The 13613-nt window shown below is 38.8% G+C and overlaps 1 protein-coding gene across 1 annotated transcript in view; it reads left to right on the top strand.

Annotated features, from left to right (window-relative positions):
• Positions 1-13613, top strand: part of LOC141912614 (twitchin-like) — a 68699-nt gene that overhangs the window by 51621 nt on the left and 3465 nt on the right. Inside the window, exons 67-82 of the mRNA XM_074803913.1 lie at positions 362-503; positions 1460-1659; positions 1977-2129; positions 2580-2703; positions 4235-4337; positions 4538-4655; positions 5204-5379; positions 5835-5886; positions 5981-6122; positions 6809-6989; positions 7802-7816; positions 9662-9895; positions 11108-11253; positions 11817-11976; positions 12452-12865; positions 13386-13502. Coding sequence (XP_074660014.1) covers positions 362-503; positions 1460-1659; positions 1977-2129; positions 2580-2703; positions 4235-4337; positions 4538-4655; positions 5204-5379; positions 5835-5886; positions 5981-6122; positions 6809-6989; positions 7802-7816; positions 9662-9895; positions 11108-11253; positions 11817-11976; positions 12452-12865; positions 13386-13502 — 2477 coding nt within the window. The remainder of the gene's footprint in view (positions 1-361; positions 504-1459; positions 1660-1976; positions 2130-2579; positions 2704-4234; positions 4338-4537; positions 4656-5203; positions 5380-5834; positions 5887-5980; positions 6123-6808; positions 6990-7801; positions 7817-9661; positions 9896-11107; positions 11254-11816; positions 11977-12451; positions 12866-13385; positions 13503-13613) is intronic.

Genomic DNA, 13613 nt, shown 5'->3' with positions numbered 1-13613 from the left:
TCAACTAAGCACCTCCAGACCTTAGGCAGCACTCGCACCCCTGCTAAATGAAAAAGAAAGGGCACAGCCATTTCACCTGCTATTCTGAATGTTTCCCTGAGGAGTAGTAACATTGAAACCGCTCAGTCAGTTGGTACGATTCCTCATCGAGATGAACTCCTCAGTTGAACAGTTTTACCCTCTTCGAAAATTCCCATCCCGTGCAAGTAAATTCACTCATTCACCTGATGAAGCTTCTATTCATTAGTAGTGAAAGCTTGTACGTCAAATAAATAGTTAACCTATATAGTACTACTCGTCTCGTCTCGTTACTTAAGTAAATTTACGCGAATGTTTAAATCCAATCGTTATTGTTTTGTAGCCTTTCCGGAGGTGAACTATTCGACCGCGTCGCCGCCGAAGATTACAAGATGACCGAAGCCGAGGTCATCAATTATATACGTCAAGTTTGCGACGGTCTCAAACACATGCACGATAACTGTATCGTACATCTCGACATCAAGGTAAAAATCACAGCGTTTCCCGAATAATCGATGATGTATGAAAGTAAAGTGTTTAATGATACCACTAGGTTTCGGCTGTTTTCTAACGGCCGTCATCAGGTGGAGTTGACGAGCAAAAACCCACAATTGATGATTTGACTGTTTATTTTCGACTGAACTTCAGAGAAATGATAAATAACATCATGATAATATACAGTAATTTGAAAATATAGATGTTATTAAGAAAGATAAGGAACAGGAACTAAGAGACAATCGGGAAGATACTGATACGAGATAAATAGATTATAAACAAGGATAATGTAGCAGATACGCTCATAAATCTTCATAACTGTCAGAAAATAAATTGTTAAATCATCAACTGTGGCTTTTGCTCAATAACTATGACATTGATATCAGTCTACCAGTCATCAGGTGGAGTACTTAAATTTTTAATCATCAACTGTGGCTTTTGCTCAATAACTATGACATTGATATCAGTCTACCAGTCATCAGGTGGAGTACTTTTTAATTTTTAATCATCAACTGTGGCTTTTGCTCAGTAACTCTGACATTGATATCAGTCTACCAGTCATCAGGTGGAGTACTTAAATTGTTAAATCATCAACTGTGGCTTTTGCTCAATAACTATGACATTGATATCAGTCTACCAGTCATCAGGTGGAGTACTTAAATTTCTAATCATCAACTGTGGCTTTTGCTCAGTAACTCTGACATTGATATCAGTCTACCAGTCATCTGGGTCCAGTTCCACAGTTCGGTGTTAAAATTTTACCCCGAGTTAACTCATTGAAAATGAACTAATTTTAACTCAGAGTTAACACTAACTCACAACTATGAAACTGAGTGCTTAGATTTTTAATCTTCAATTGTGGCATTTTGCTTTCATGATGTTTTGTCACGTGTCGCGATAACGAGGATAAATAGTTAAAATCGAACGTTTTTTTCCTCGTAAACAGCCGGAGAACATCATGTGCGAAACTGGAAAGAGCAACAACGTGAAACTCATCGATTTCGGTCTCGCTACGAAACTCGATCCGAACGAAATCGTCAAAGTATCGACGGCGACGGCCGAGTTCGCCGCTCCTGAAGTCTGCGAGATCGAACCTGTCGGTTATTACACCGATATGTGGTCGGTCGGCGTGCTTGCTTACGTGTTGTAAGTAAACAATATGTAATGGTAGATCTGGTAATCTGTACTGTGTTTGGGTGCAGTTGAATGCGTTTAAGTCCATATACAAGATAGGATCCATTGATCACCCTTTAATTGAGATATTTGAAAATATTCTTCTGACCCTATGTATGAAGAATATAGATACCATCCAACTCGGATATCAGTGAAATTGCCGATATATTTTGTCCAAAAAGAAAAATGCAACTTAAGTGGAGTCTACTGCTTCTCTCCCCTCACATTAACCCTGTGTAGTTGTCCTGGTTTTAACGGTTTATAACTGATGATGATTGTTTACGTTTCAGAATGAGCGGATTGTCACCGTTCGCCGGTGAAGACGACTACGAAACGTTACAGAACGTCAAGCGTTGCGATTGGCAGTTCGATCCGGAATCGTTCAAGATTAGTTCCGACGAAGGCAAAGATTTCATCAAAAAGTTGCTCGTAAAAACGCCGCAGTGAGTTTCTTCTTTTCTACCAATAATGAGTCTTACTTATTCGCAATTTTGTGTTTTTCATACATTCAATATAATTGTACCTTGTTCGATACTTTGACTTCCTGATACTGACCTCTGAGAACTGGTTTTTGAAGGGCTTGTCACATCCGAAAAGGACACTTTGATGTCCTAAAAGGCAATATTAGGTGTATTCCCGCACAGAGTGGTTAATTTTGAAGAACTTGTCAAGTCCTCAAAGGCAAAGTGATGTCCAAAAAGGCAATACATGTATTATGCGTACTCTTGCACTGAAATGCACCATTTATCTTTGTTGACATGATGAAACAGGGCACTCAAAAAGATTTGATGGACTAAGTACAAGTTTCATAAGTCCTCCTGTATCCGCCCTGTGTTTTCATGTATTAAGTTAGGATTACGATGTAATCTGTTGTTCTATTCGTTCGTCAACAGAAAACGAATGACCATTTATCAAGCATTGGAACATCCGTGGTTGAAGGGCGATTTGACCGGCCTCGACAAACGTATCCCGAGCAGTCGTTACGATCGCATTAGACAGAAAATTAAAGATAAATACGTAAGTTTGTCTCCTACGTTCGTCCTTATTATGGAAAATCTTATTAGCGATCTGAACACAGCTGTATCTCAATACTAATTTGACTCTATGATTAATGCATTAGAAAATACTTTGTTTCTACTGTCAAATTTAAGGAAGAACTGTAGATCCGAGTCCAACAGTGGTTGCACAGGCTGATAGTTCATTTTCACTTATCTAACCGAGGCTTACATAATATTCTGCCGTATAAAACTTCGCTTATAGAATATTTTGAAATGCGTTCTGTAATTTTGATTCGTAATGATTTTGACTTTCAGAAGTCAAACATCGACACTTCTCGCATGCTACGTTAACATTTTTGGCACCTGTCATAAATTATCGCTTCTTGACATTTTCTTCATTCAAAGAAATTCATAAAGAAAAATATTCATATATTTCTAACTGGAGATCATGTCGTATTGGATCATGTCCATCGATATTGATAACAACATAAACTCATGTTGTGATAATTGATGCCTATATTGTATTGAACCATCAAGCCTGAATTGTCAGTTGTATCAGTGTCTAGATCCCCTGAAGTTACGTCTAGTTTTGACTCTACCATCATCAGCAGCAGCAATTTTTACATCACTCACTATCATTCATTAACCCTTGTTTCATTTCTTTTGTGTGCTTTATAGGGCCTTGACTTGGATGTATTGGTTGAACGCTACCCCTGGATTTTATTTGACCTAGATTCAGAGGTTCCGCTTTAAGCTTTTTTACCGCATGGCTAAGTTGCACCCATCCATTATAGAGGACTGTTCGTAGCGTAGTGCATGCACCTTTAAGCTTCAGATACGCGAAGCTCGTCCCTCGTTTCTGACGACAAACGAGTCGCTATTATTACGTACTTTCACCTGATAATTCGATTGTAACGATTGTTTTTGATTTTATTCGATACAGGAACTACTTATGATCAAACTACACATAACTATCATCTACTTCCATGTAAGATTAGCGCATATCAACAGCACACGATATATGTACACATCATATATAAGTTACTTTGCGCTGAAATTCGCTTCATGGTTTCACTCAAAGCCATTTTGTTACGAACATACATTATCAATTTATTTATGCTCTCAAACTTGCACCCAATCTTATATATATACATATATTTTCTTTCTCAGTCCTACGGTATAATCTTTTCGGTATTGATTTGTACTTCCCGAGAATTTGTGCGTGCTGGATCCAGTTGTGCAGTTTTGACTGGAGTTAAAATTCGACTCATAAAGAGTTAACCAATTGAAAATGAGAACTAACTTTAAACTTTCTACTGCGGAAAATTGGGTCCGGTTGTTTTACAAATATCATTTTTGCATGGAGTTCAATATCCTTCCAATTCAAACTATGGAACATTGTCGTCCATAAATTCAATTTATTTTCGATGCTCTTGCAACTATATTAGTTCTGTGAATTTTCATGGCGTGTATTTTGTGGTTTTCAAATGTATCATAATCTAAACATAAAGGGTGAATGAATTTGAACATTGTGTTTTATTGAATTTCAGGCCGACTGGGGAACACCGATGCCCGCTATTGGTCGAATTGCCAACTTCAGTTCATTGCGCAAACACAGGCCGAAGGAATACGCGATTTACGATACCTACTTCGGTAAATATGGTTTGAATAATTAGAATTCATATTCGAATTCCTCAGGTCTCAGTTTATTGCAAGAACGTGAATCTTCAGCTGATTTTATGAAGAATTTCCCAACTCAAAAAACCATACGGTTTCAGCTGAAAATCAGTTAATTTTTGCGAGAACTATTTCACCGAGCTCTTATTGAAATTTCGTCTTTTTTTCCGTTACAGATCGTCGTGAAGCGGCTCCGAGGTTTATACGCAAGCCACGAAACCAGGTCGTCAGCGAAGGTCAAATGGCTAAATTTGACTGTAAAGTTATCGCCTTATCCTGTCCCATCATAACATGGTGTGTATGATGTATATTTGTTTTCCTTTTTCTCTAAAGCAATTTGTAGAAGACATTTTAGTTGTTTGTGGACGAATTGCAGGTTCACTTCACTTCAAAAGGCCGCCATTTCGTAAATCGCACATGATTTCTATCTCGGCGCTGATTGGCTGTTTGTTATAGGATTTTTTGCTGCATACTAGGCGTCTGATAGCGATCTTCAGCGGTATTCATAAAACCTTACTAAGCCTACCCTAGTAGTTTCTTGCTAAGTTCCTTACTACCTTTAGTTTAACTACATAGTTAGCAACGAACTAAGTTAGGAAACTTTTGTGACAGCCAAATATCTAGCATGCTAGGATACTGAGTGATCTTGTCACTGGCGACTATTTGTCGGCCGATAAAGAATGCTGCTGGCCGCAAAACAAGTGATATCGTAGCTATTTCTCGCAACGTAAATCATCAAGAAAACACTTAGTGTGCAGCTCCGGACTTCAGATTCAATATTTACCTCTTCTTTGTCATATTTTGCACTTAACTTCGTACGTACATCCTATATATCTGTTCAGGTATCACGACAACGTACAGTTAACTCAGAGCGTGAAACACATGCAGAAATACTCGGGCTCCGAGTTCGAACTTCGTATAAATCGTTGTAAATTAGACGGCGACGCCGGAGAGTACATCGTACGCGCCGAAAACTCATTCGGTACGAAAGAGGAACCGATGATGCTGCAAGTTGAACGTAAGTCGCCGAAATATGGATCTAATCCACACTAGATATAGACAATCTACGTATGAATTCGTATAACATCCAGTTCAGATAACGCTCTTGAATCAGCTACATTTTTTCGCTGTCCGTAAAGATCGGACTCAAATTTAGATCTGAATCAAATCACAGAAATACTTCACCCAGTCCTGGCAGTGGCTGTCTCCACAGTGTATCTACGTTGCTCTACGATCCTGTGTTTCTTGGTGAAAGAAATACAGGCTTATTAACTTGCCTGTGAACAATGGCGATTTATTTGTTTTCATAAGCTCATGTATATGTCATTTAGCTTATGAATATGGCATGTTGGTGCCATCCTTTCCTTTCCATTTCTCTAACAAACTAAGTGGTGTCCAATAGGGATGGCCCTGAAGGTGCAGGTTCTGTTTGTTTACTGTTCGGTTCTATCGTACATGCTTTTCTTCTTTCAGCGATGGAGTTACTCAATTTGAGACCAGTTGCTCACGAACCTACACCGATGAGGTCAGCGTGAATACACTCTAAATCGTAGATAATTCTGCCTCGATCGATGAAAATCGAATTTTCCTTACACGTTTTACGATCTATTATTTTACAGGAAACTTCGCGAACGGGAGATCGAAATGTTCAAAGAAAAGAAATACAAACCTCATTTCATGTTCCCGCTGCGTAATCGTATTCTGCAAGAAGGCACCGCGTTCAAACTTCTGGCGACGGTTGAAGCCAACCCGACCCCTGAGGTACGCGTTATCAAATCAGTCATATCATCAAAAATTTTAGGATCAACTGTGTTGGGAATGGTCCTGAGAGTAACTTTCTGTTAGCTCTTGGTTGCACAAATTGTAACCACTGAATTTACATAGCTGATATTTTGTCGTCAGGAGGGAAATAGGCGTTGGAATTGATATGGCAAGTTTCGTCCATCATCTCTAAGCCGTTTAGGAAGATCTTGGAGAAAATGTGCAAAATCTAAATTTCAATGAATCTGTCCCCATTTTACTGATCGATGCTTGACCTTGTTTCTCGATGATGTCATCACAGGTAAAGCCCATCAGAAGAGCATCACTAGTGACGTCCTTATCGAGAACATAGTATTGATTGTTCTGCCATGTGCTTGTAAATCATAGGGAAAACCCATAAGGCCTACCATGTTTATCATCAAAGTTTACCATGGTTTCTTCACAGTGCACCATGATTTCATCTTTATCAGTTGTTGATACGTTATTGCATATTTGAAAACAAATCGATTTTTCGCTCAAAAGTAAAATGTACTCGATATTGATCCTACTGGACCCATGGTCCTTTATTGATATTATCATATATACGTACTCTGAGACAATGAGTTCATATTGATACAGTTGACAAATAAAGCGAGTTTCACTGTAGCTCGAAATCATCTAACGCTCGAGAATGTCGATCGTTTCAGATCACGTGGATGAAAAGCGGACGCGAGCTTCGCAATTCAGATTTCCACACGATCAAATATCAGTTCGGAGTGTGTTCGCTGGAGGTGTTGGGCTGTTCGCTCGAGGACGCCGGTAAATATTCAGTTCACGCGCGAAACGAATTGGGAGAAGACGAATGCGACGCGACGATCCGAATCGAAGGTAAATATCTCGGATTTTTCAGCAATCGACGTAAATTTCTACGACGATTTCGCGCTGAATTCATCGCTCTATTCACCGATAAAATAGCGGACTTCACTGCGCTAGAATGAACACGTATGTAAGAAACATGCGCAGGTGCATGTACCTGGTACTAAAACGCACACACACATACAAACACACAGGTACACCAGCAGCAGGTGCACACGCGAGCACTACTCGTTCTCATAATCAACCGGTTTTTTGATAATGAATAACTGCATCTGCTTCTTCATCCAGACGCATAATTATATGATGTTCTAACCGTTGCAAACTGAAGAGAAAATATTTCTGAAAGTCATCTTAATAATTGGAATTCAATCATTCGATTTCCCAGTTCTTGGTTATCGGTTAGGTTCACTTGCCTATGCGTAACACGTTCACTGCCGGCTTCATTCTCAACGCTGATTAGTCAATTTCGAGCAAAAGCTGACTATGTATAACAGCTCCAGTGCTATCCTACAAGTATACTCATAATGACAATAGGGGGCGGCACTGTATTATCACAGTGGCAGTGAACATAGAGTCAAATTTTTACCAAGAACTCGGAGCCAATTCCTTCTTAATTCTCGAATTCATTTCCAATGATTTTAACTTAAATATTAACGAGGAACCATGACAAAATGGGTCCAAATCGATAACTCTCCAGGTTGCAATAGCCAACTTTGTAATTGTCGCGATACACAAGAAGCATAGATTTTGTGTGTATTGATGACAGTATCAACGGTTCATAAATGTTCTCATTCATCACTCATCGCGCTATTTCTCTATTGCAGCCGACAAATCGAAAGGTAACTTTGTGTTCGGTGTCAAAACGAGTATTTGTAGTATTTGCTTCTTCCTGCTGTAATGATTAATGACCTCTCTAAGCTACGTACGACGACCGACGTACAACGTCGATGTCGATTTGAAATTATTTTGTTTTCTCTCTCTCTCTCTCTCTCTCTCTCTCTCTCTCTCTCTCTCTCTCTCTCTTGGCGTGTGTCATTTTCTGTACTGTGCTAAAATCTAGAGCGAATATAGAGCGTACCCCTTTGTGAAAATCGGTTTAATCCAAAAGACACCAAATGAAAAACGCCGAATCGGAAAATGCATAAATTCTGAGAAAAACTTTGTGGTATTTATATCTGACAATTTGAAAAGTATCAGACCTTACCTCTGCATTTGAAGGATATAAGTCTGCATTTGAAGGATATAAGTCATTTTCTAGGAATTAGGCATTACGCGTTTTCCGATTCTGCATTTTTCATCGGGTGTTTTTCGAATACCGCTGTGAAAATATGGCCTCAACAATTCCACATATCCACCACATAAGCACCTGTTTACTAGGCAGCCAGATACATGAACCGAAGTCTTGTTAGCCAAAACGTTTACAGACTTAGCCTATCATTTACCTGGCAGCCGCGTGATTAGTCACTTTCCTTAATGAATATGCGCAATATTATCCCATAAATGCTTTAAATGTGACATTTTCTCACTGGTCGAAATAGTAATCAGTAATTATAATCAAATAGTAATCGGTTAATCCCGTCTGGATCTTGAGTGTAAAATCCATGTAGTTAAGTAGATTTGCTAATGTATCCTGGCACATCACGTACATGTCATTGTAATTTCAGGCACCAAAACTTGATATGCATCCCGAATATACAAGCACTTAAAACACCCTTAAATAACCTTGGAGTAATCATTTGCCAAGAAATAACCAACCCTGAAAGACGTTTTCCAAACTTGTTTCAAAATCTTAGATAAATTTACGTAAATTCAAAATGTAAATAACATAGAGATTGTTAATGAAAAGCTTAATGTTGTTCTAGTCATGTATTATTTTATTTCTCTAGTCTTTAGTTTAAAGTATCCTTCCTTTCTCTGCTTCGTGTAATAATAAAAAGGTAACGACCCGTTCTATTTCATTTGCGAATTTCTAATAAGAGTTTTCCGTGATTTTTTCTTCTCGGCAGCTTATAAAAAAACTGGCTTCATCTCCGTCGTGTATCTACGCATTTAGGTTTCATTAAATTTATAAAAAGAGCAGCTTAGTTACGCATAAAATTAAACGTACGAATAAAACCTAATGAAATCTATCAGGATGCTAGCTGGTAATCTAAAGCTCTGTAAATAAATATAGTCTGCCCTAAGGGGCTGTTCATTAAGTACATACGCTAAATGTTGCTGATTTTCAACCCCTCCTTTCCTATGTACACAATTGTAAGCGTTGTAAACAGGGCAGCCAGTCACCTAGAAAATGGGGAAAAGTCAAGGAATTTTCTTTTCTTTAAAGAATTCAGGGAATAGTCAAGGAATTTTGTTTAAAAAAAAAACTAAAACTCAGGGAAATTTGTTGAGATAGCTAGTGTTAATTGATTGGATTCTTAACAGATCAAGTCAGGGGAGGGGAACTTACATGTTAGGAAATAGTGGGGGTAAAACCTAGTCAAATAGATTAGCTGCCCGGGGGAAGTGAGGACAATTCATGACCCCCTCATGGATGCCTATGTACTTTATGGATGACCCCTTACAGATAAAACTTGCTATTGCTGTTTTGCATATTCTAAAATGAGCTGAATTCAGTTGTTTCTAGGCTTTTCACTGATGTTTTTACACGCGTAATCGAACCAAACGTCAATGGTTATTTTCAGAGCGTTTATTGCTGCGACCGAAAGGTTTAGACACGTCCGGACAAAATACGTCGTCGTCGTTTTCACGAATGACGCGACGAACTGAAGGCGGCACGACGATCACCGAGTCATCTTACTCGTCAAAATCCGTCATCAGTAGCAGTTCGGATTCATCCGATTTTAGATCATCGCGACGTACAATGCGACAAGATGATGACAGTTCGTTCGACAGTATGTCGTCTTTCTCAACAAAAAGTGCGTTATGTTTTTTTTCTCTCCAAAAATTCTAACTTTCGATATGTGCAAATTCAATGGTTTTTAATGGATTAGTAAATCAACCCAAGGACAACAGATGCAAATTCAGGGCTGCCAACCATTCCTGACTTTCTGTATTTTGTACTGTTTGATTTGCACAGAAATATGAAAGATGTTACTGAGGGTCTTACTGTTGATTACTGATTAATTTGAACAGAAATATGAAAGATGTTACTGAGGGTCTTACTGTTGATTACTGATTAATTTGAACAGAAATATGAAAGATGTTACTGTGGGTCTTACTGTTGATTACTGATTAATTTGAACAGAAATATGAAAGATGTTACTGAGGGTCTTACTGTTGATTACTGATTAATTTGAACAGAAATATGAAAGATGTTACTGAGGGTCTTACTGTTGATTACTGATTAATTTGAACAGAAATATGAAAGATGTTACTGAGGGTCTTACTGTTGATTACTGATTAATTTGAACAGAAATATGAAATATGTTACTGAGGGTCTTACAGCTGATTACTGATTAATTTGTACAGAAATATGAAAGATGTTACTGAGAGTCTTACTGTTGATTACTGATTAATTTGAACAGAAATATGAAAGATGTTACTGAGGGTCTTACTGTTGATTACTGATTAATTTGAACAGAAATATGAAAGATGTTACTGAGGGTCTTACTGTTGATTACTGATTAATTTGAACAGAAATATGAAATATGTTACTGAGGGTCTTACAGCTGATTACTGATTAATTTGTACAGAAATATGAAAGATGTTACTGAGGGTTTTACTGTTGATTACTGATTAATTTGAACAGAAATATGAAAGATGTTACTGAGGGTCTTACTGTTGATTACTGATTAATTTGAACATTTTCTTCACACTTGATGAAATGTTCCAGAAAAAAATTCAAGTTGTTACTGATAGCACTTTGCAGAGGTTGGCAGCCCTGCAAACTGCATCAGAATCCAATTCCATCAGGTTTGGTTCAGTTTTGACTGTAGATTTCAAATGAACTAATTTTGATTCTATATACCAGCAGTCAATCTTAACCATTAACTGGGCTCGGTTTTAATCTAAACCTTGGCGGTTTATTCAACCATCAAGCAAGTACTGTTGATGCATTTTTTAGAGTTAAATCGACCGTTGTTGATCTTCATGATTTCATTGTCTCTCGCTGTTTTTGTCCGTTTCAGAATCTAGTTTAGATAGCGCAATGGTAATGCCGGCTTCAATAATTAGACAATTATCAGGGGATAATCTGAACGCTGGAGAACAGTTACGATTATCCTGTAGTTTTTCTGGAACAAAAGTAGAAATAGAATGGAGTAAAGATGGTTTGGTAAGTATCTAGTCAGGGTACTATAAAAGTTGCAGCTTCATTTTTGGGTGATTTCATGCTCAGACCTGACCTTGACTGTGCTATTTGAGAGTAGTTTCTACACTTTTTAGAGCTTAACTACTCCAAATGAATATAATATTCTGAAAATCAGAATAACTTCTAGATCATTTTTGAGTAAACTGTTATTTTTGGGAACCACTTCGATCAGAAATATCATTTTGTGATGTCAAATTGTTCTCTGTTGAGAAATACTACAATTAGAAATATCAGGTGTCAGTTCAAAATGTAGTTAAAGATATTTGGACATGGACAAATACTGTGGTAACATTGCGATTTCAATTGTCACTATGTCAACAATCCACTGGTTAACTCTAACCAACTTTTGAGCTTATTCTGGTAGTCTGGTCTAGTTATATGGATTGAGTCGTCCTACCTCGACCGGGCTCAAACCAATCAGCCACGGCGATTAAACTCCTGCCAAAATAGACCAGTGGTGGAGCCATTGTGTGGGCATCGCCACCAGAAGAGGCAAAATTTATTGTCACATTTCTCTATCTTTTCAGCCTCTCGGATCACATATGAACGTAGAAACGACAGACACATCTTCGACTCTGACAATACCGGCGGTGACCGCGTCAGATCAAGGCGACTACACTTGCAAAGCAAAAAATAGCAACGGTTCGGCTTCGACGACCGCTTTCGTGCAAGTATCCGCAGTTGCCGGTAAGCGAAACTAATGTTTTCATTCGCATGAATTGAGATTTCATACGACACGTGGACCTGATGTAAGGTCGCAGTGTCGTTATAATTTGCAGTGTTTGACCTTAAGACCATTTCCTGAAACTCTTGATGAGCATCGTACGCAGGATTAGAACTTTTTTTTTTTTTCGGAAAACCCGAATTGTAAACGAAAGCTTAACTAATGAAGTCGTGAAATGTTTGATCTAAACATCGATTGCGAAACTCCTGGACCCGGTTCAACAGTTTCGGTTGAATTTGACTCTAGATTTTAATTTAGTTCATTTTCGATGTTTTAATGCTTAATAGTCAAATATAAGCCGTAAACTATGAAACCGAGTCCTGTGTTTCGATGCAGTGGCTTCTCTCTTCACCAAAGCTTACCCATCTGCTTAATATCAATTCGAACAAAGTTCAAATGATACTGATGAACCCTCCTTTTTCCTTCCCTCTACGCAAGCGGTGAACGATATGATCGATATGCCCGCTCCGCTGGACAGAGATACCGACACACCAGCTGTCGTAAACGGCGAGCTCATCGAAGAACCGGCCATCGTCGAAACGACAAAAGAAGCGAAGCCGTCGTCGGTAGAATCCGCCCCAGTATTCACGCAACACGTTAAGGGACAAATATTAGTCGACGGCGATCAGTTGAAGCTGGAGTGTCGCATCAGCGCGAACCCGCCGGCCGAGGTCGTCTGGGTGCAAAACGGCCGCGAAGTGAAGCCGAGCGAAGACTTCAAAATGGAAAACGAAGGAGACCTATATAGACTAACGATATCGGAAGTATTCCCGGAAGATACCGGCGAATATTCGTGTGAAGCTTTTAATAGTGTCGGCGAGGCTATTAGTTTATGTACGGTACGAGTCGATGGTAAGTTAACCGCGTTTTGACCGTTAAAACGAAACGGAAATCTCTCTTTCGAATCGATGAACTATCGCGATTGTGTGATTTCCTTGTACTCGCTTTGATAATCCGCTTTTGAGCCGTTTGCATGCACGGACTGACAGAGCTGCCAGCTCTGCCTAATTCTCGGGAAAAGCTGGTATGAAAATCTTTCGCTGTTCCTGATTGTGTCATATTTTGGTACATCGGCATCTTTGCTTCAATGATAAGTAAAGCTTGTTTCATAAAATTTGCTTATGTTTTGTTCAGAAATCGGGCAGTGCTGAGTTGGATGTCAGTCTTGGTGTGTTTAGTGTGCAAACTAAACTACCATCAACAACAGTAATTTTCTTCAAATATCTGGACCCCGATTCACAGTTGTGAGTCGAACGAATCTTCGAGAATCTAGCTCGATCTCATAATTCAAATCTGACTCGACAACTTCGGATCAGGATCCTGTTTTATTTTCTGTCGATATGAAAAAAGTATCCGACCGTTTTATTTTCAGTTCCCGATGAAAAAGGTTCAGGTCCATCGTTCGAGACATTCCCCGCCTCAGTTACAGTTGAGGAGGGGTCACCTGCGAAATTTAGCTGTTCCATCAAATCCGAGTCACCCGTAGAAAGTAAGTTTCACTTTCCAGTTTAGCGTCAAGATTTCTATAGCTGAATACCTCGCTGAGCTATCAGGGTCAATTGTAATAAGTTGTTAGTTTACCAAGATTAGTAGTCGAATA

The sequence above is a fragment of the Tubulanus polymorphus genome, chromosome 11 (assembly GCF_964204645.1).
Source record: "Tubulanus polymorphus chromosome 11, tnTubPoly1.2, whole genome shotgun sequence".
NCBI lineage: Eukaryota > Metazoa > Nemertea > Palaeonemertea > Tubulaniformes > Tubulanidae > Tubulanus > Tubulanus polymorphus.
Note: the sequence above shows the minus strand (reverse complement) of the source record. Positions and strands in the feature narration are given on the sequence as shown.